At 55.0% G+C, this 21,880-nt stretch overlaps 1 protein-coding gene across 1 annotated transcript; it reads left to right on the top strand.

Annotated features, from left to right (window-relative positions):
* Positions 1 to 17: 17 nt before the first annotated feature.
* Positions 18 to 20,866, top strand: XPC (xeroderma pigmentosum, complementation group C). Its single transcript, XM_004692351.2, has 16 exons — positions 18 to 130; positions 2,479 to 2,674; positions 4,529 to 4,635; positions 7,077 to 7,200; positions 8,112 to 8,196; positions 9,609 to 9,766; positions 10,190 to 10,310; positions 12,082 to 12,171; positions 13,220 to 14,098; positions 15,261 to 15,421; positions 15,655 to 15,736; positions 17,584 to 17,718; positions 17,793 to 17,962; positions 18,426 to 18,519; positions 18,953 to 19,042; positions 20,009 to 20,866. Exons 1-16 carry the CDS (start codon positions 28 to 30, stop codon positions 20,219 to 20,221), a joined length of 2,808 nt encoding a protein of 935 aa, XP_004692408.1. The 5' UTR covers positions 18 to 27; the 3' UTR covers positions 20,222 to 20,866.
* The last annotated feature ends 1,014 nt before the right edge of the window (positions 20,867 to 21,880 follow it).

The following is a 21,880-nucleotide window of genomic DNA, read 5'->3' as shown; positions in this document are numbered from 1 at the left end:
TCGCGAGGCGAGTTTGGCCGGGACAACATGGGGCGCAAGCGGGCAGCCGGCAAGGAGTCGCGGGGAAGTGAGCCTCGCGGCCCGAAGGCCAAGGGGGAGCACTTGACCCGGCGCGAGGAGGAGGAGGCGGGTGAGAGCCGGGTGTAGGGGGAGATGCTGCGGGAGGGCTGGAGGCTGGCCTGGGTGCGGGGGGCGGGGAGGCCGCACCCCTGGGAGGCGGGAGGCGGAGGCCGCTGCGAGCCCTGCGCGACGAGCCGCCGCTACGGTAACCGGAGGACGCCGGCTTTGTGCTGCTGCCCGCCCTGATGTCGCGAGGTCCCTGCGCCTTTGTCCTCCGCACGCTTCCCCAGGAGTTCGCCTGGCCACGGGCGCCCCTGCGCAGCGTCCTTCTGCACCCTGCAGGATAAAGTCCAGCCGCCTGGCAGGTGTTCAGGGTTGAATTGGGAAAGACACCCGCGGATTATTTTGTGTCCCGCGAAGACAGATCAGGGTATACGCGTGCAGTGTGTGGTGTGCTGACTGCCAGCGTAGCTTCAGCGTGTCCCAGCCCAGAGTTTCGGACTTGGTTCCTGCCTGACTGCTCCACGTGGAACATGAGTAGCCTCATTCTGCGTAAACACAGCCCTTTGAGTTTTCCCCATCTCAGCACACGATCCTTTCTCCCACCTGTTAAGGCAAACCCTTCCTTTTCCCCTCCCTCATTCAGTGAGCCAGCAAGGTCAGCCCCAGAGCTGTATTTCCAGTGTCTTCACTGCTCTTTATCTCCGTGGCCCACAGCCCCTGACCAGGTCATCACCGTTATTTTGCAGTTGTGTGGACTTCCTGCAGCCTCTCACCCCGCCGCAGCAGTACTCAACTAACTGATCTTAAAAAAAAAAAAAAAAAAAAAAATCAGATCAGAAGAGCACACGTCTGAACTCCAGTCACTGCTCGACATCTCGTATGCCGTCTTCAAAAAAAAAAAAAAAAAAAAAAATCAGATCACGTCACGCCCCTCCTTCCAACCCTCTGGGCCTGCCACTTGACGAGCATACATTTCAGATCCTCCTGACGTGATTTGGCTGCTGCCACCGCCCCTTGTGTGCTCACACGTTGTGGCTGGATGCTCTCCTTACCTGCCTTTCTTTCCCTCCGATGTGCCCTGTTATTTCTCACCTAGAGCCTTTGCCCTGACAGTCCTCTGCCCTGATTGTTCTCCCGTAACTCCTGCCTGGCTGGTTTCTTCCACTCCTTCAGGTCTCGTCCCAGCCACTCCTGCGCGTCCTCTCCAAGGTGTCTCCCCTGGATACGCTGCAGCCCAGAGGCCCCCACAGTCTCTGTCATGGTCTTGTTCATTTGCTTCCTTTTTTAACCACTCATCTCACCAGAATCAAGCTTCCTGAAAGCAGCACCGTTTCCTAGCTTACCCCTCTACATATACAAAGAACCCAGTGATCTTAAAATAATTGCGAACTTCATGCGATAGAAGGGATTTCTGGGGTTCCCGAAATAGCTGGGGAATAGTTTCGACTGGCTTACCGGCAGTTGCTCTGTGATGTGTGCATGTTCGCAGTTCGTCTTCCGTTAGAAAAACAGGCATTTGTAGCAATTTCTAAATGACTTGCCTCACAGTGCTGTGTGTGCCATTTTATTCATTTACTCATCCGCTAACATTTTTTGAGTGAGGGCTGTCTATGAGCTAGGTGGCACGGAGGTAGCGATTGCTGGAGCACTTTGAGCCATAATAGTGGTCACAAGCTATTCCCTAAGAAACAGCCAAGGCAGGTTTGATTTTGTGAGAGAAGGTACGAGTTTTTGTGGTTTCTGAAGGAATAAACATTTGGCTGGAGAGACTGGGAAGTGTTCTCCGGAGTATCTCTGCTCTGTGACCTGTAGGGGTGTGGTATTTCAGCAGGAGGCTCGGAAAGGGGATGGTATTCTGAATATTTCATTTCAAAAATGTCTAGGTCTGGTGGAAATGCCACCTGCCCAGGTATCATTCCTCCCAGCAAAGCACTTCCGGGCGTGGGGTAATAGAGCCCCAGGGCTTACGTGTGGCGCTGGACCACGATCCGGTTACTGTGCGAACTCACTTAGCCTTTCTGAGCCTTGTCTGTGCAATGCAGCGCTGCCTTCCTGGTGATTGTGTTTTAGGTAACTAGCTCCCATCAGTTCAGTCTGAACATAGGTTAGGATTGATGTATATTCCTTGCTGGATATTAGCAGAAACTTAAGATTTGAAAGTTAAGTTTGGGTCCCTTAACCTCTCTGTAGTATTAAGAGTAGAATGAAATGCTGATAAAGGAAGATGGTTTTTACTGTGTGGAGTGTAGACAACCCTGGAGGTCGGAAAAGGCTGAAATCTGAGTGGCCAAATGTGTGATGCAGAGTTGGTTTGGAGGGAGTTTCCAGAACTTCAAGACACTGGCCATTAGAGCACACTGCCTCTCTCTGCTTTCCTTGTGTGTCTCTCACCTCTTGTTCCATTTGGTCATTTAGATGTCTTTGAAGATGAGAAGCCCCCAAAGAAGACCATTCTCTCAAAAGTCTCAGGAAGGAAGAGGAAGAGAGACTGCAGTGATCCCAGGGGCCCAGCAGATGGTCCAGCAAAAAAGAAAGTGACCAAGGCGCCTGCTAAGTCTGAAAACCCCAAGTTGATAAAGGATGAAGCCCTCAGTCATGGGGAGGGTTTCAGGTAAGATGACTAAAAAGCGTTTGACCAGGTCTTGACCTTGGAGAAGTGTAGGTAATTCAACCTGTTCTATTTACTTGTCATTTTAAAAGTTGGGATTGTTAAATCTCCTGGACAGATCTCAGACCACTTGTCAGGATCTTAAGAATTATAGTTTACCTCCCAAACTTCAGACGGGGACAGTGGCAGCTTGCAGAAAGTGATTTAGTTATATAGTTGAGCAGCTAGATAGTGGTCAAAACCAGGGTGAGAGCTCTGGCTTCTGACTCCTCTCCAAAAAGATACTAATGATACAAAATATTTACCTGCCATTTTGGATTCACCTCCTACTGCCCTACTGGGACCCGCTGCCCCTGTCCAGCTGGGCTTGTCATTGCTCAGTGGATACAGGCCCACGCTTTGCTCCCTTTGAGTTGTGCTGATATTCTTCCTGCTCGTTTCCGTCCTGAAGGTGCAGAACAGAAGCCATCTGCCTTACAGTCTTCACTGATTCTTCCCTCCTTGTTTCTAGGGTTTCTTGCAGCAAATTTTAAGCTTGAAACGTGTCTGCTTTGTGCTGATGCCATATAATCCCTGCTTGCTGTCCTGCAAGCTCTCCGAAGGCTGGAGCCACCCTCATTCATTTATATATGCCCTGTGGGATCAAGGGCAGGGCCTTCTACTTGGCAGGAACTGAATGAGTGTTGGCAGTAGGTGAGCAGCCCTGTAAATAGTGAACAGTCAATACAGGCTTAGTGAGCACTTGATTTTCTGCCTCCTAGGAAAATCGGGGCAGGGGAGGTAGAGGAGGAACACAGGCTGCGGGCGCAGCTCCTTCGTCTCTTATTCTGTCCAGCGGCCTCCAGTGGCCTCTGAGAGTCTCCGGGAGAGGGCAGCAGGGCAGAGGAGCAGGAAAGCATGCAGCTTATCTGCCGTGTTCCCCTTCTTCTCACTTAGACTTCTCCTGAGAAAGCCTCTCAGCTTGCCGCTCCCCCAGATACCTCCCCCACCAGTTAAATTGTCTCCTGAGACATCACACACAGACCAGGGCACTACCAAAGAGAGCTCTGGGCCCCCTTGTCCTCTGTTGAGAGTTGACCACAATCAAGCCCACCACGCATGGGCATTTCCACTACCTGTATTCCAAGGGGGCTCGTTGCTTCTCTGGTGTTGGGGACAGTGGTAGGCCAAAGAGAGGATGTGTGTTACTTGAGCAGAAGACTAATGATGAGTTATTAGTGCAAAGTGATTAAATCCCACAAATATACTTTGTATGTGGACTTGCAGAAATATCACATTGACTCGAGTCAGTGTTAAGCTCGTTACTTATCTGTGCAACTGTTTAACTAACCAGCTGTCTGCATTTCTGTTGTTATTTACACACGTCTCTGTCTTGTCTTGTCCCCACTTGCCCTGAACGTACAAATCTGCTGACTTTAGTCTCTGTACATGGTATTTCTTAAAGGTGGGGAAAATTTTGAGTTGACTGATGGAGGATCAAAGCTGCTCTTTGGGTTTCAGCTGCTCACATCGACACACAGAAGTTGCAGCTTTTACTTCTGGAATTCACATTATTGTGGTGGTTTCTCGGAACTTTTCTTACCATTTCTGTTCTTACCATTTCTGGGCGCAGCACTGGCTTCCTTCACGGAGCTCTAGGCTGTAGGTCAGTAGTTTCTTTCTGTTCAGCAGCAGCCTAGAATTAGATGAGGCTCAGAGCGCTTGATACACTGATGGAGGAGATGAGGCCAGAGCTCATTCAACAGACTGAAGAGTTGCAACAGATTTTCAATACATGGTAGCCCTTAAAATATCGTTTCACCTAAATGGAACACTCAATACCTGAGACTTCATCTTCCCCCCTGTGGTTTTACACAGGGACGCTCCAGGTGCCCCCCGCCCAGAGGGGCAGGCCACAGACAAAGGCAGCCACCAAGGAGACGACAATGACGAGGAAAGCGAAGATGACTGGGAAGAGGTAGAAGGTAGAGCACCTTTCTTTGTTTTCAGAACTGTTTAAGCCCATTTTTCTGTTGGATTCTGTGTAGAGTCCTACGATCTATTTCACCCGTTTGTTTTTTTAAACTGCTAAGATCAAAGAAGTTTGCAGCAGGGAGTTGCTTTTGATTCAAGGAAAACTGCATTGTAACATCCACCACCAGGACACACATCAGGCTGCATTTCCTCTCCTTGGGGGGCTGAGGAGTAGAGGCGAAATGGCATCTTCCAGGGGAGGGCCTGGCTCTGAGCAGTCAGTGCCGGCCCTGCGGCTTCCTCAGCTGGGAGAGCCAGAGTTCCACTGTGCGAGCTGAGCTTGCACTGGCAACTTTCGGTGAACACCCAGCGCTTACTGGGACTGAGTGCTGCCACTCAGGGGCCGTGTTTGCAAATGTGCGGGGCCCAGGTATCATTCTCATCATAAGTAGCAGCTAATGGCACCACCCATGACTCTGCCTTGGGGGACTTTTTCCCAGGCGTTTATTTTGAAAATGTTCAAGCCTATAAAATAGATGAAAATACAGTGCACATGCAGGGACGCCTCAGGTCTCCTCGGGTTAGCTCCAGTCTGCTGCCGTTCAGCAAATTGTGTGTGGCGTGGGGTTTCACAGTGCACGTGCAAGTTATGCTAACGCTGTACTGGCATGCATCACCCGAGTCTTCACTGAGTCATAATCTTCCCTCCCTGGTGAGGGGCTTGCCCTCTCGGCGGCTGCTGACTGCTCGGCCTGCTGAAGGTCCTGTGGCTGTGGCGTCTCTCCGACTTCCTGTGGCGGGTCTGTGCTATCCGAGGGCACTTACCCTCGTAGATCTTTCAAAATTGGAGCCTAACTTCTCTGCTGTCATTTCAGCAGTGTTTTCGGGATCTGCACCAGGAGTAGATTCCATGGCTGCTTATCTGTAAAAAGCAGCTCCTCACCTGGGAAAGTTCTGTCATGAGATTCAGTCACACTTTCAGGCTCTAGTTCTAATTCTAGGTCTTTTGCGATTTCTACCACAGTGAAATTCCTCCACTTGAAGTCGTGAACCCCTTGAAAGTCATCTCTGGGGGGAGTCAGCTTCTTGCAAACGCCTGTTATTGTTGACATCTTCACTGCTTCCTGTGGAGCAGGAGTGTCCTTAATGGCATCTAGAATGCCGTTTCCAGATGAACTGCATTTGACTTTATCCAGATCTATCAGAGGAATCACAGTCTGTGGAAGTGCTAGCCTTAAGAAACATACTTCTTGGCCCTCCCTGGTGGCACAGCGGGTTAAAGCACCGCACTGAGAATCTAAAAGCCACTTCCTCATGAGTTCGATTCCCGCCTGCCCCGGAGGTGACCACATGGCGTGGCAGACCTCTCCTGACCCGCCCGCTGCTCCCCTCAGCAGTGTACTTTGTCGATCTGCCTGTTCTGCTCCCCACTGTGTCTCTGGTGAATCCTCTCTCCCCCTCCACATCTCTGGCCTGTACCCCAGTTCTATATGAATGAATAAATAAATCTTTAAAAAAAAAAGAAACATACTTCTTAAATATTAAGACTTGAAAGTTGAAATGACTCCTTGGCCCATGGCTGCAGACAGGATGTGTTTACAGGCATGAAAACAGTGTTGCTCTCCTGTCTCTCCATCTGAGAGGGTGACTGAGAGAGGGAGTGGGTGACCAGGTGCATTTCAGGGAGCAGTGACACTGTCAGTCTGTATTGCTGGGCTTGAAATCTTCAGTAAACCACGTCTCGCCGTCCGGGCTCTGTTGTTCCACTTGCAGACACAGGCAGAGCAGAGCTGGCGTCATTCGCGAGTGCGCTAGGATTTCAGAATGGCAGGTGAGCGTTGGCTTTGATGTAAGGCCGCCAGTTGCAGCAGCCTGAGGACAAGAGTCAGCCTGTGTGTTGAAGCTTTGAAGCCAGGCCTCGGTCTAGCTCAGCTCCAGTGTGCCTGCCTCAGCCTGCTTCACCCTCCTGAGCTTTGATTTAAAGTGAGAGCTGAAAGACACTTGAATCCTCACTCCATACAAAGCAAGTGGCTCTAAGCATTACAGTAATACAGAGAATAGGAAACGGTTGTATTTTGGCTTCTCTTATTTATTAAGAGACTAGGTCTCTGGTAAAACATACACGTGAGCCTCACCCCTGCATGGCAGGGTGCCACTTCCAGTTTAATTTCCCATCTCTACCTTCATTCCTTCGTGTCAGGACTAGTGGGTGGCTGTGTGGGTTAAATAAGAGGAATAAATGAAAGACACTCGGCCCAGTGTGTGGTGGCTGCAGGTGCCCAGGCAGGGACAGGTGGCGGCCTCTGGCCCCCGGGCACCATGCCGCGCCCTCCTTCCCAGCACCGCCTTGATGTTCAGTACAGCAGCTGTAATAGCAGCAGCAGCATTAATGCTTGTGACTGTTATTATTGTAACTATTACTGTTGTTGACTTAAAAAATTATCCTTGCTAGAGCTTAGTGAGCCTGTACCAGGAGATGTGGGAGAAAACGCAGCCTTCTCCAAGTCTGTTCTGCCCTTGAAGCCAGTGGAGATCGAGATCGAAACACCAGAGCAGGCAAAAGCCAGAGAGAGAAGGTAAGTTCAGGCACTTGGTTTTGACTCCGTCACATCATCAGCGACACTGCTACTTGATGAAATGTGAGACTCCCACAGGAGTCCGGGGCTGTGGGTGAGAGAGCCCCCTCACCTCAGACCTGGCGCACAGACCTTTGTGTCCTGGCTGGAGCAGGGGTGCGGAGAGGGAGCTCCTGTGGACGGAGCACCGGCTGCATGCCAAGGACACTCCAGCTCTCCAGCTGCCTCTAACTTAGTCCTCAGCTCAGTGTCTCCACAAGGGGCTCAGGCTCGGTGAGGTTGAGGAACAGCTTAGGTCTCACTGGCCAGTAAGTGCACGAGCCACGGTCTAAACTCCTGTCAGGTTTCCTGAGCGCTGTGGTTTTCCCACCATATCATGTAGCAGAACTAGAGGCTTCCCCGCTAGGGAGACCCCATTCCATCCTAGTGTCCCCAATACCTCTGCAGCCTCTTGGGCAGGTGGGGCACAATTCCTGGCACAGGCTGGTTGGTTAACTCCACTCTGTGGTGGGTGCATTGTTAGCATGACGGAGGGGAGTAGGAGTCATGCATGAAGCGTCACGTGTCCCTGGATCATGGGACACAGACAGGAAGGGGATTTATACCGGAACTGTGTCATGCAAATGGGGTCCGTTGATTTAACATAAAGGTAGGGGTGGCTAAAGACGGGTCAGTCGGGCAGTCCGGGAAGACCTCCTGGAGGAGGGGAGTTGGAGATGTGTTTGAGGTGTGACTGGGTGCAGGCTGTGAGGAGGGCGGTCTGGGTGGAGAACGTCCTGAGCTGAGGTTTGCAGGTGAGAAGGGGCAGAGAGTGGCAGGCTTGCAGGTTGGCTCGCGGAGCCCTGGGGAGGTAGACTGAGCCTGGGTCCAGCAGCCCTCTTCATTCTTGGCATTTTCAATCTGCGTTGTAGTGAAAAGATAAAAATGGAGTTTGAGACATATCTTCGGAGGATGATGAAACGTTTCAACAAAGAAGTCCATGAGAACACACACAAGGTGCGGCAGAAGGGACGGGCAGGGCAGCCGCCTCGTTCGAGCAGCTGTGCGGCGGGGGAAGCACGCCCGAGGTCGCGCTTATTTCTGGCTCGCGCTTATTTCTGGCTCATTCGCCATGTTTCTTGTGCTCCCTTCTTGGCACTTTTCTTACTGTCCCTGAGCCCTGGTTTCCTCATCTGTGAAGCGGGGTGGTGTGTGATTGTAGCATCTTTCTGAGAGGGTGGTTGTGCGGATGAAGCAAACACTGTACGGGAAGCAGGTGCCCGGCGGGGCGAGGGGCTAACTGATGGCGCCTCCAGCGTCTGGGAACCTCATTCCGGTCTCGGCTGAACCCCTCGGCCGCTGACTTCAGCTGGCGGCTACTGCACAGGTGTTACTACCCAGTGGGCTGCCCGCACTGTGGGACAAAGCCCACCTCCTTCGACGGAGTTTCTGATCCCACAGATGGAACCAGAAAGATCTTAAAACAGATACTCAAGGCTGAGGAGACAAAAGGAGACGCGCGTGGTCATAGTGCTGAGGAAGGCGCTCTCCGGGAGACAGGGCTGGGGGGGAGGGGGCAGGGGGGAAGGGGCTGGAGAAGGCGGCCTGCACAGACAAGTTGCGGGGAGCAGGGTGCGGGCACCAGCCTGCGTGGCACATGTGGGGCGAGAAGGGGCACTTTGAGCTTCTGGTGGACAGTGGGCAGCCAGAGAGGGTAGCGATGGGCTGGACAGAGCAGGTGACACTGGGCCTGCGGCAGCTGCGGCGCAGGCTGGGGGAGAGGGCGGCGCCTCGCAGCGCTCGGGGAATGAGGCCGTCGTGCCCCGTTCCCTCTTGGCTGTGAACAGGTGAAAGAACCGGAGAAGTGAACAGACTCACAAGGCCCCGAGATGTGAAACTTGCGGGTGGAGAGAAGGGTGGAGCTACTAACCAAAACGGAGAGTGCGGATGCGGGCGAAAGCGGGGAAAGGGTGCAAAGCTGTGTGGGAGGAGGGAAGACGCCCTCACGTCTGCTGGGGGCGGGCAGGAGGCCCTCGGGCGGCTGTGGAGGCTGTGGAGCGGCGGGCGGCGGCTGCGCAGTCGGCAGTGGGCCGGCTCCACGGTGCGGCCGCCAGATCCCTGCCCACCGCTCTCCTCTCGTCTCGCTGGAGAGGACGCAGACTTTGCGGCTCTTCACCCGTGCTCCCGTCAGGATTAGCCGAAGCCTCTTCACGTAAAGTTTGTATTTCGAAGCTCTGCGATTGTTTCTGGAGTGTGGAATACCTGCAGAGAAGAGGGTGTGAAAGACAGAGTCTTGGGAAATGCACATGTTCGTGCTCTTCCTTTCTCGTGTGTAGAGAGGACTGGCTACTTCCTGTGCACAGAGTAAGGCGTGTAGTTTGGCTGCAAAGGTCTGGGCCTCTGTCTGAGCCCCCCTTTTCTCTCCTCAGGTTCACCTTCTGTGCCTCTTAGCTAATGGCTTCTACCGAAACAGCATCTGCGCCCAGCCGGATCTGCTGGCAATCGGCCTCTCCATCATCCCCACGCGCTTCACCAAAGTGCCTCCTCGGGATGTGGACATCTGCTACCTGTCAAACCTGGTGAAATGGTAGGGCTGGGCCTGTCCGGTGGCGCCTCGCTGGAGGCCCGGTGTCTCCCAGGGTGGGTGCTGGCTCTCGCAGACACGCCCTGGTCCTGTGCGCCAGGCAGGGGCAGGGCTGAAGACAGCAGGCCGGGCCAGTCCAAGCCCTCCCTCGAGGAGCCCCAGTTGGTCAGGGGACAGACACCCCTGGGCATATCGTGGCCAGTGCTCTGGGAGTGTGCAGGGGACTCAGGGCTGTCTTCAGTGGGGCGTCTGGGCAGACCCCAGGGAGGTGAAGTCGGGTTGGTCTTGCCGAGTAGACGTTTAGCTAGAGAGAGCAGGGAGACTGGAGCAGACAGGCGCGGCTCATGGCTTCCTCCTGATTTTCTGGTCTCTAAGAGTTCCCCTTTGAGCCCCGATCTGTGACACAGGAAGTGCCTGTCTCTCTAGGTTCATCGGAACGTTTACAGTTAACGCAGACCTTTCCACCAACGAGCAGGATCGCCTGCAGACTACCCTGGAAAGGAGGATTGCGATCTACTCTGCGCGAAATGACGAAGAGTTGGTCCACGTGAGTGACGTCTCCTCCCTGGCGGCTCTGTAGCTGGTGCGACGGCAGTTGTGTGGCGACGGCGTGCCCTGCTTGTCAGGGTGTTTCCTTACTCAGTCCTCGTTGGGGAAGAACAGAAGTGTAGGCACTGAAGCTGGGAGTGGAGTTTTTCTTGATAACCCGCTCGGTGCTGGAGTAGGCCCCGCTGCTAGGCTGCGGCTTTGCTAGCGTTTTGTGGAGGGTTTCGCATGTCTAGTCCTGCGCGCCGTCTTCAGCCCCCCGAGGTCTGCTTGGCTTGGGTGCCGGGAATGCTGGCCTCAAAGATTGAGCCGGAAGCGGCCCCTCAGCCTTCTGTGTTTGGAAGTTTGAAAAGTTGGTGCTGATTCTTAGGTGTTTGGGAGAACCCACCAGTGAAACCACCTAGCTCTGGGCTTTCCTTGTTGGGAGCTTTTTGATTTCTGCTGCCATCTCTTGTTAGAGGTCTGTTTAGATTTTTTACTTTTCCATTTTGTCTGTCTGTTTTCAGGGTCTTTCCGTGTCATGTGGTGATCTGATTTGCTGGCTTAGCATACAGCTTGGAACTTGACTTTTCCTCTTGACACACAGTGACAGTGGCTGTGAGAGACGGTGTCCGGCGAGGCGGGGCGCAGTCGGGCAGCACCGGCGCACGCCGTTGTGCGTGGAGCTCTCTCTAGTTCGAGGCCTTGCCCTGGGGCTGCTGTAGACGAAGGGATCTAGGTTAAGAGAAGCCACTCAGCCCCTGGTGACTACTTTGTCACACGGAAGCCGGAGCCGGGCCCCTGTGCCTGTCGTGTGCCGGGAAACCGAGGCGAGCGCGTGCAGCTGTGCGCCGGCCCACCGCGTGCTCTCCCTGGGCCCGAGGAGATGGGACGCCCGCCCACGCCCTCCCCCTGCTCCAGGGTCCAGCCCAGGCCGTGTGTTTGGCTGTCCTGTCTCCCTAGTCTCTCCCGGGCTTTCTAGAGTGCGCGGCGTGACCGCCACCTTTAGGCGAGTACAGCCAGGGTTTTGCAGTGTCCCACACTCTGGGTTTCTCTGAAGTCTTTCATTCCCTCTGTTTTTGACTCCAAAAGAAACAAGATAAAAATAATTACTTTTCTGAAGATAAAATGGCTTTTTCCAGAAAACTGCCTTCCAGCTGCGGCCGTCCCCAGGGCTTTCCTGTAGGTGTGACAGTCAGAGGCGGCTTCGAGGTTCCGAGACCAGCGTGGAGATAGTGCTCGAGTGCGCTCTCATGGCCGCGATCTGGGGAGTGAACTCTCGGGGGCCCCTGCCTCACAAGGCAACAGTTTGTAGAACTGCAGCCTCCACTTGAAAGATTCAGGGGAAAGTGGACTACGGGGGTGGCTTCAGGAACTGATGAGGAGACGATGTTTTCTACTTTTCCTTCCCAAAGTGATGTTCATTTTCTTATTTTAATTATAATGTTGAGCACGCAACAATTAGAAGATATGTAAGTCGGGGGAGAAACCTACCTGTGACACGCACTACCCAGGGTACGGACCTTTCTCACACGTATGTGTGTGCTTACGCTGACATTCAGCTTTTTCTTATAAAAGCGAACATCATACTTCAAGAAAACCTCTCTTTTCCCCTGACATCTGGAGGTGGTAAGATAGTCTGAGCAGCGGCGCCCCGCCGTGTCCCGGCTCCAGTCTCCCCGAGACGCTCGCTGTTTCTGGCGCCCCTGGTGGGAGTCAGCCCGCAGCCAGCAGCGCCGGCTCAGCTAATTCTCAGTTCCTGCCTTCGGTAAAGAACTTCTTTCCTACTGTAGATATTTTTGCTGATTCTCCGGGCCCTGCAACTCCTGACCCGACTGGTAGTATCTCTACAGCCCATTCCCCTGAAGCTGGTGGCGGCAAAGGTGAGGGTCTCCGTGTTGCAGAGCAAGGGGTGGGCCAGGTGGGGGCGAGACAGCAGCCGTAGATGCTTCTGTCGCTGGGCTGCCTGTGAGGGTGTCGTGGGGCAGGGCGGGCGCGGGGGGGACCTGGCAGCCTGCTTGAGCTCTCGCCTCCTTGTTGCTTTGGTTTCTGCTCTGGAAAGTGGTAGAGGGTACCTGCTTCCTCACCAGCCCTTGGGCGATGGTGGGCGACGGACTGATTCTGAGATTCTCTCAGGGGCCAGACACTGCTCCTTGAGGAGCTCACATGGTTGGAGACCTGAGGGTCCAGAATTAAATAATTTATGTATTTTTAAAAAGATTTATTTATTTGTGCATACAAGAACTGTGGTACAGGCCAGAGGTGCGGGGGCAGAGGAGGGTGTGGGTGAGAGGGTTCACCAGAGACAGTGGGGAGCAGAACAGGTGGACTGTCTGAAATCCACTGTGGAGGGGAGTAGCGGGGAGACAGGAGAGGTCTGTTGAGCTTTATGGGTCACCTCCTTGGCTGGGGATCGAACTCGTGCTGCAGTGGCTGCGGACCGCTTCATAGCACTGAGACTTAATCCCTTAATCCCATAAATTGGGAGGCCCAATTTATGTATTTTTAAAAAAATAATATAATAGTTTATTTTTACATCATTTTGTGCATTTCAGTTTATGTATTTTTAAAACCAGTTTCATTAAGTCCACAGCACTTGTCTGCAGAATGCATTCTGTGTAAGGTGGGGGTTACTTGGTAACCTGTCACAGGATGGATATGAGGCCGAATGGGCATTGGAACCAGGTTTATTGTTTCTGCATCCTTTACCATGCTACTCTTTGGGATGAAAGAATTGTGCTGTGGCCTCCCCTGGGGCTGTAGCTCCTAGTGAACCGTTTCTTGCACCCTGAGAGTAGGCAGTCCGTCCGTGTCTGAGCTGGGGGTGTCTGTGGACCTGACTCTGCCCAGCGACTTGACCCTGTTACATTCCGGGATCCCTGTCCTGTCCTTCGTGAACAAGTAAACACAGACTTTCCTGTTCTGTTTAAGGGGAAGAAACCATCTAAGGAGAGATCCACAGAGGGGCCTGGAAGTTCCTCAGAAACTTCTAACCCACTTCCAGAAAACCAGACTAAACCAAAGACCAGCAGAGGAAGCAGACGAGAGGGACCTTCCTCTCGGGGTCCAAGTGCCAAAGGGAAGAGGAGCCAGGCAGCCGCTGTTGGGAAGAACCGGCGAGAGCCCTCGTCCAGCGAGGAGGAGGAGGGCGGGGTGGGGGAGTCCGAAGAAACCCCCAGACGCCAGCCTAGCCGGGCGCGGCGGGTAGCCCCCAGGGTGTCTTACAAGGAGGCAAGCGGGAGTGATGAGGCTGGCAATGACTCGGACTTCCAGCCTTCCAGCGGGGACGCCGGCCCTCCATCTGACGAGGACTCTGAGCCTGGTGCTGGGAGCGGGAGGGCCCCGGCCCTGCCGAGGAGAAAAGCCAGGTCTAAGAGTGATTCCGGGACCCCACGGGGAGGCCACCCTCAGCACCCAGGTTCTCCAGCAGCTTCTGCAAGCTCTTCGAGCAGTAAGAATAAGAGAGGCAAGAAAGTTTCCAGTGAAGGTGAGGAGACAGAAGGAGGGAAAGCATCTGGTGTAGATCAGTGGCTCGAGGTGTTCTGTGAGCAGGAAGAAAAGTGGATGTGTGTGGACTGTGTGCACGGGGTGGTGGGCCAGCCTCTCACCTGTTACAGATACGCCACCAAGCCTGTGACCTACGTGGTGGGCATCGACAACGATGGCTGGGTCCGGGACGTCACTCAGAGGTACGACCCAGCTTGGATGACGGCGACCCGCAAGTGCCGGGTTGATTCTGCGTGGTGGACTGAAACCTTGAGGGCGTACCAGAGCCCGCTGGTGGACAGGGCAAAGAAAGAAGACTTGGAGGTAAGGCCCAGCCGCCAGATTCAGTGATCCAGTCCTGGCCGGGTTATCGAAGTTGCTCCCACTGTCAGCACCTGGTGGGTATTTTCAGGTGTTGTTTAATGATCACAACGGCTCTGTGAAGCTGGGTAGGAGCTGGAGAGTAAGTGACTTGGTACCTGAACCCGGGTCTCTGACTTTGAAGCTTGTGCGCTTGGAGTTATTGCCCATACAGACCTGGCGTCTGAGACCAGTGCATGGGCCCCAGCTGCAGGCGAAAGAAGAAAGTCTCCTCAGTATGTGGCCACACCCCCTGCCCCAGCCCCCTGCATCCTGCTCACATGAGCCCCCAAGCAGACGTGCCTGCCTGACCGGAACACTCCTGGGGGTGGAGGGGCTTGGAGTGAGGGGCTGTCTGCAGTGAGTGCCAGGCACCGCCATGACTGGGCCTGTACCAACCACTGACCGGGAGGAGACCTGAGCTGCCTGTGCCTGGCGCTGTTCTTTTATACCAGTAGGCCCAGAGTGGCAGAAGCCCCTCAGCACAGGCTGAGTGTTCCTGAGAGCTGGGTGGTTCTGCCCCATCCTGTTCGCTTTACTCAGAAACCACAGGCGGAGTGGCAGTGCCAGTGGCCTGTGAGCACCCGGTGAAGGTGCTCACCCCGGATGGGGCCTGCGGCGGGTGCCCTGCTTCAGGCTACCTGGCATGGTGGCCCTCACCGGCCTATGTGGGGTTTCGAGACTGCTGACTAGGAGGTGACTCACCCACTGAGGAGGCAGGGTCCCTGAAGAGGTGCAAGAGCATGTGCGTTAGTGACAGCGTACGTAGGGAAGGTGCGGGGTGCACGCAGAGCCAGGAAATCCAGCTCGGAGCAGTCACAGGACCAGGCCTCCCGAGGACGCCAGGCAGTCGGCTCCCCGGCTTTCCCAGTCCAGCGGGCTCTGCCCTGGGAGAGGGCTGGCTCCAGGCTCTCGGCTGGGCGGAGATCGGGTGGAGGTGCTGCAGCCACAGAATTACGTGGTTACCGCTGTCGATTTCCAAAATCTGAGGCTGAGGCAGGAGTGACAGCTCCCGGTGCTCCTGCACCTCTGCTCTGGCCTCTGTCTGCAGAGCCAGCTGGGGAGAGGCTCTCCCTCCCAGACCTCACTGCTGAACTCTGCTCGCTGCTCTCTTTGGCTTCTGCAGTTTCAGGCAAAGCACCTGGACCAGCCTTTGCCCACATCCATTGGCACGTACAAGAACCACCCCCTGTATGCCCTGAAGAGGCACCTCCTGAAATACGAGGCCATCTACCCCGAGACCGCCGCCATCCTCGGCTACTGTCGCGGGGAGGCGGTCTACTCCAGGTGCGTGCAGCACTGGCTTCCATCCCCCAAAGGCGGGAAGTCCCAGTTAGCTCTTTGCCTAATGCAGCTCCCCTGCTTCGCTTAGGAGCAAAGCCGCCCCCGGGCGTGAGGCGCAGCCTGAGAGGGAGTGATAGCTGCCTTCTTCTGCATGGCCGAGGGCTCTCCTGGCCTGCAGTTCTGTGCAGTCGAGCTCCGTCAGGCAGGTGTGAACCAAGCTTGTCCTTTGTCTGCAGAGACTGCGTGCATACCCTGCATTCCCGGGACACGTGGCTGAAGCAGGCGAGAGTGGTGAGGCTGGGAGAAGTGCCATACAAGGTACCCAGGGCTGGGGGGGGGGCGGTCCTCTGGGAGTAGCGGGGCATTGGCTGAGGCAGTGGGGGCCAAGGGCTGCAGGCACGTGCCAGCATTGGATTCCAGAATGGTGCCCCTGTCCTCGGAGGATTTGAGGAGAGAAGCATTTAAGTTAGCTTTTATTTTAGTGAGAATTTGTAAGAGATGGATCTTCCTGAGCATGCAAGAAATCTAGGTCAGAAGCAGCCCTCAGATTCCTGTGTGTGCTCCAAGACTAGCTAGAACCATGTTAGTGAGTGGCTTGAGCTGGGCTTTCCAGACTTGTAAAGCCACCAGTCTCCACCACCGTCCCACTTCACACCCTGCTATTTCCCCCGGAGAGATTTCCACCGTCGAGTTGGCATTCAAGACCAGAAAACAGGAGTTCAGGGAGGGAAAGGGATTTATCAAAGGCTTTCCAGTGAGTGACCTGGCAGCGGCTGGGTGGAATCCCAGACCCAGCCTCCTCCAGGGGCTGCCTCCTCACAGCTGCAAGAAACATGAACTCAGTGCAGCGCTGGGTGGGCGCAGAGACCCCGGCTTCTCTGTCCTTCCCTGAGAGGGGGCCTCTGGGGTTGTGCCACTGGGGAGCTGGGCAGGGTTGACCCCAGAGGCCTGTCTGGCGTCACTGGGAGTGAGCGGCCCTGCAGCTGGAACCTGAGGTTTCCCAGGGCCACTCTCACGCGCCTCACCTCTTCCTTCTGCAGTGGCACTGACGGAAATGTAATGCCAGCCACACTTAAACCTCTTAATACCCGATCAAAACCTTAAAGAAGCAGGTGGGATTTCAACATAGCAAAGTACATTGAAATCCCTCTAATTACATACCATCTCAGTAGTTAATGTTTTAGAATATGAATGAACATCTTTTTTTTTTTTTTTCAATGAAGTCTTCAAATTCTCTTGTGTATTTGGTTTCACGATCTGGCACGTATTTGTCTTTCCTTGCATCTCAGCTCAAACTAGCCACGTCTCAGGTATATATGGTATATATGGGCCACACCACAGTGGTTGTCATGTTAACACAGTTCTAGAATAACCCCACACCTCAGGCCCATCCCTGCGCTGAGCACTATTGTCCAGCTTCGTCTCTGCTTCATCATGCGTCGCTGATGCCCTCCCCGGGTCCTGTCCCTTCAGACTACTCTGTTGTGGGCTCTTTAGAAACACAGCTGCCCACGTCCCTGGTTATCCAGGTTCAAATCCGGCCCTGGCCCTCCCTGACCACGACCTTAGGTGCCTTCAGTTCTGAAGCCTGGTTTCCCTTTTGATGGAAGATAGGCAGTGGGACAGGGCCAGCCCAAGCACTTGGCCTCCAGCTGGCTAACTGGGGAGCCCACACTGCCTGGGGTGGGCACTCGGTGGCTGTAAGTGGTGCGGCTGGCATTAGTGAGGCCAGATGTGTTAGCTCTAGTCAACATAAACAGGGATGAAAAGCACAGCTGGCCCTCCCTGGTGGCCCAGCGGGTTAAAGCGCAGCACTGCAGAGCTGGCTGCAGCGGCTTTAGCGGCTTCAGCACGAGTTCGATCCCCACCAGGGACTGACCCACCTGGCGTGGCAGACCTCTCCTGTCTCCCCGCTGCTCCCCTCAGCAGTGTACTTTTTTGATCTGCCTGTTCTGCTCCCCACTCTCTCTGGTGAATCCTCTCACTGCCCCTGCACCTCTGGCCTGTACCCCAGGTCTGTATACAGAAATAAATAAAACCTTTTTCTAAAAAAAGTGCAGGCATCTGGGTAGTGAGCGCTGAATGAGGAGCGGAGTGTGGGGGCCTGGTATGCAGGAAGCACGGGAGTTCTGGCCAGTGAGTGGCACCTGCTTCCTTCGGCCTAGATGGTGAAAGGCTATTCCAATCGGGCACGGAAGGCCCGACTCGCCGAACCCCAGCTGCAGGACCAGAACGACCTGGGCCTGTTTGGCCGGTGGCAGACGGAAGAGTACCAGCCGCCTGTGGCCGTGGATGGCAAGGTGAGGCCCTGTTTGGTGGGTCAGGCCGGCCTCTGCTTATGGCAGTTGCCGACCTGGGTGTGGCCCCTCTGCAGGTTCCCCGCAATGAATTCGGGAACGTGTACCTCTTCCTGCCCAGCATGATGCCTGTCGGCTGTGTCCAGCTGAAACTACCCAACCTGCACCGTGTGGCCCGCAAGCTGGACATCGACTGTGTCCAGGCCATCACTGGCTTCGACTTCCATGGAGGCTACTCCCACCCAGTGTGCGTGAGCCCCACTCCTCGGAGGCTGCAGGGACAGGGTGGGAAGTTTGGGGCGTGGAGGCAGGTAACGCCAGGGGCCCTTGTTTCCAAGGCTTTAGCTGGGTTTCCCTTCACAGCTAAACACCTCTGCACACTTGCTTTTCCGTTTACTCCGGCTTTCATCTAGAGGCTGCAAAGCCAATGAAGCGAGCCTCCTGACGGTGCTGGGCAGGAACACTTCACGGCGGCACCGGCATCCTTTGTCCAGCGGCGGGGCGGGGAGGGCTCTTGGAGAGGAAGGTGCGGTGCCAGTGCCTGTAGGCCTGCTTTCTGCTGGGTGCTGCCTGCCGGCAGCTGCGGCTGGGATTGCAGATCGCGGTCCTTCAGGACCGGGGTGTTCACAGTGACCGCTGACCTCTGAGGAGGAGGAGTAGAGGCCAGAACATGTGGCAGGTGCCGGGCAGACTCTGTTTTGTCCCCACAGAACTGATGGATACATAGTCTGTGAGGAATACAAAGAGGTGCTCATGGCCGCCTGGGAGAATGAGCAGGCTCTCATTGAGAAGAAGGAGAAGGAGGTAAGCAGCCCTGGGGTCGCCCTGAGGTGGGAGAGCAGGTCGCCCGGGGGCGCAGGCACGCAGTGGGGCCGCCTGCCTCCCCAGGCCCCGCCTGCTGTGTGTAAAAGGAGAAGGTGCATGGTCTAAGCTCCTTCCAGCCCTCTCACCCCAAGGAAGGTACCCCAGGGAGCCGGCACTGGACAAAGCAGGGTCCTGCCTCCATCAGATCCCGGCGTCACCGCACACCAGGCGCTGCGGCCCGTGCGACGCCCGCCTCTGCTGGGGGATGTGGGTCCAGGTCCTGATGGCTTCAGTGTCAGTGACAAGTAGAGGAGACTTGTTCGTTGACAAGCTGTCTCTTCACCGAAGATATTTCATACCCCTGCGAGTTCATGTGTCTGGACATTTTTTCTGACCTGGCTGTCCTTAAATTTCTGTTTCTCCATTTCTGCAGAAAAGGGAGACACGGGCTCTGGGGAACTGGAAGCTGCTGGCCAGAGGCCTGCTCATCAGGGAGAGGCTGAAACTGCGCTATGGGGCCAAGGTCAGTGGGGTCCTTTGTCCAGCCGAGCTCTGCTGGGGAGGAGACTGACTCCTCTGACCCAGCCATCAGTCGCTGTTACGTGGATGCCACAGTTGCCAGGGTCCAGGGCCATGTCCTGTTCCTTGGCCAGTGGCAGGCGGAGGTCTGCCAGCCCTGCCTCAGCATGCCCTTGTCAGCAGCCCCACGGTGGGTCCTGACTGGCCTCAGGCCCGTATGGGAAGGCCTGGGACCAGCGTCCTGTGTGTCTGACGCACGCTCGGACTCCTGACGAGGTGGCTGTTGTCACCCTTGAGGCTGAGTGCTCCTCTCTGCCTCTCGGGGCTCTGGGTACAGGCCAGGCCGCCCACACGTGTGCCACTGACCTGCCGCCCTCGGGGGGTCCCATCTGGAGGCAAAGTGGCCCCTACACAGTTCTGTAGTGTGTGCAGTCCTGGGTCAGTGGCAGCAGAAGCATGTTGAGGGGGCAGCTGTGCCCGTCCTGTGGCCCTCCTTCCCGGCCCCACACGCCTATTTTTGTTGTGCTTCTCCCTGAGCTCCCTCAGTGCCCCCTTCCTGGCTTTATGTGCTGACTGGCTCCTTGCCCACCCTTGCTCCCACCCTCTGCACCAAACCCCCATCAGCCTCAGAGAACCTGGCATTTGGGCAGTTGGTCGTACGCACTCTTCTTGCTCAGATGAAGAAATACAGAGGCCTGCTTTGGGCTCTAGGCTTGCATCCTCCAGGGCATCCCCCCGCCTGGACCGCTTTGTGCCCGCACAGTGAGTGCTGGGCATGTTCTGTGGTGTCTGCTGGGAAGACCCCCCCCAGACAGAGGTAGGCTCAGACCAGGAAGCTTTAGCTGGCCCCGCTGAGCCTCAGCCTTCCACACGCAGCTTTGGGAGGCCTCTGCTGGGAGCTTTACTGCCCCCTGGTGGCCCTTCCTGGAGTCTGCTCTCTGACCCAGACCTCCCCACCGACTCTCTCCAGAGTGAGGCAATGGCTCCCCACACAGATGCCGGAGGTGGACTCTCATCTGACGAAGAGGAGGGAACCAGCTCTCAAGCGGAAGCAGCCAGAATCCTGGCTGCCTCCTGGCCCCAAAACCGAGAGGCTGAAGAACAGAAACCTAAGTGCCCTAACAAGACCAAAAGGGGGAAGAAGGAGGCGGCTTCTCACCTGTTCCCATTTGAGAAGCTGTGATGAGTGGCTGGCACGGTGCAGCCTCCTGCCTGTGCCAGGTGGTGGCGTCTCTCAGGAAGGCACGCGCTGCGCACACAAACCCGGGTGGAAGGGCCACACCGAAGGGGGCAGGCTGGCCGGGCCCAGCCCTGAGGGTGCGGCCAGGGCCAGGGCTGGGCTTTGCTAAGCTGCTGGCTGCCTGGCGCCTTCAGCTGCAGGAGGTTCCCCGACACCCTTACCTCACATTTCTGGGAACAGGAGTCAGTTCTTTCATAGCTTCACCTGGGGATCTTGGGGAATCGCGGACATACCTGTCCTTTCTTCAGGTAGATTATTCATCTGTTGGGCATCAGTGCTCATCTCCCTTGCTGACTTAGGACTCCTTCTCTGTAGGCCACACTTTCCCTCCGACAGGTTCTCTCTGCTGCCTACTGCTGCCTCTGTAGAGTGGGAGAACACGAGTGGGCAGTAAGGTCCATTCAGACCATGGTATTGTGGGCGGGACCCACCGAGGGGGCAGAAGATTGGAACAAGCAAAAATCAGAAAGAAAGGGGAAGACAGGAATTGAAAAAGAAATGTAGCAAAAGCGGATCGATGTTCAGCTAGATTTGGTTCCTGGATACTATGCACTGTAGATCCTCGAGAAAAGTAACTTTTATAGCAGTTGAGAAAAATTAAAGCAATTGTCTAAAAAGCCCTGGCTGTGCACTTTCATTCCGATTTGGGACATCCGTGGGTGACAGTGACTTGTGCATGTCAAGCCTGTGATAACTACAGATTGTCCTCGTGTAGGCTGGGAACTCCGCACACACAGAATTTTCTTGTGTTTAAGTGAGGAGATACTACTTAATTTGTCAGGAACCATTAAAAGTGTGAGCCAGTTTTATGCAAAGGAAACCAAACACTTGGGCTGTGACTCATGTAGCGAGTGGCCAGAAGGCCTTGCCGCGAAATAAACGGTCATGGGAGCCGAGGCTGGGCACTTCCTGCCCGGGCCCGTCCTCACTGGCTTCTGGGAATCGAGCAAGAGCATCACACTGTCCTGCAGAGGGAACCTGGTGTTGGGGCAGATTCCGCTAGGAGGCAGTTTGGGGATGAAATGAAGCACCGGGGTTCAGAAATGGAAGAACAGGCTTGGGGCTCGGCTGCCTCCATCCTTGTGTTGGGAACATAAAGTATACAAATTGCCAGCTGCACAGGGGACCGGCAGCTCATTGCCTTGGGGCAAAGAGAGTTAAGAATATTGCTGCTCTGGCATTTCCTGGGCTTCACCATTTAGTAGCAGCAACCCTGGCAGCAGGACGGTCCTGTGCCCCATTTTACAGATGAGGAAGCTGAGCGTCTGACCGCTGACTTGGCCAAGGTCACACAGCCTGTCAGGGGCAGGCTTGGGGCTCGGCTGCCCCGGGGTCCAGAGCCTCCACGCCCCCCTTGCTGGCCCGGTGCAAAAGTGGATGAAGTATGAGTCATTCACTTTAAATAAATCCAGAACAAACAGGTTTTGGTATGCGAGGCATCTAAAGGCTAGGAATATCAACGTTTAAAAATTGAAACCAATTTTAGCCACTAAGAGCAACTCGGTTTTTAAAATTCTCACAGTTCTTCGTAAATTCTATACAAAAGAAATTTTAGAAACAACCCAAAACAAAAAAGTTACAAGGTGCTTGTATGGGAATAAC

The sequence above is a fragment of the Condylura cristata genome, unplaced genomic scaffold, assembly GCF_000260355.1.
Source record: "Condylura cristata isolate star-nosed mole 26May11 unplaced genomic scaffold, ConCri1.0 scaffold00033, whole genome shotgun sequence".
Lineage (NCBI taxonomy): Eukaryota > Metazoa > Chordata > Mammalia > Eulipotyphla > Talpidae > Condylura > Condylura cristata.
Note: the sequence above shows the minus strand (reverse complement) of the source record. Positions and strands in the feature narration are given on the sequence as shown.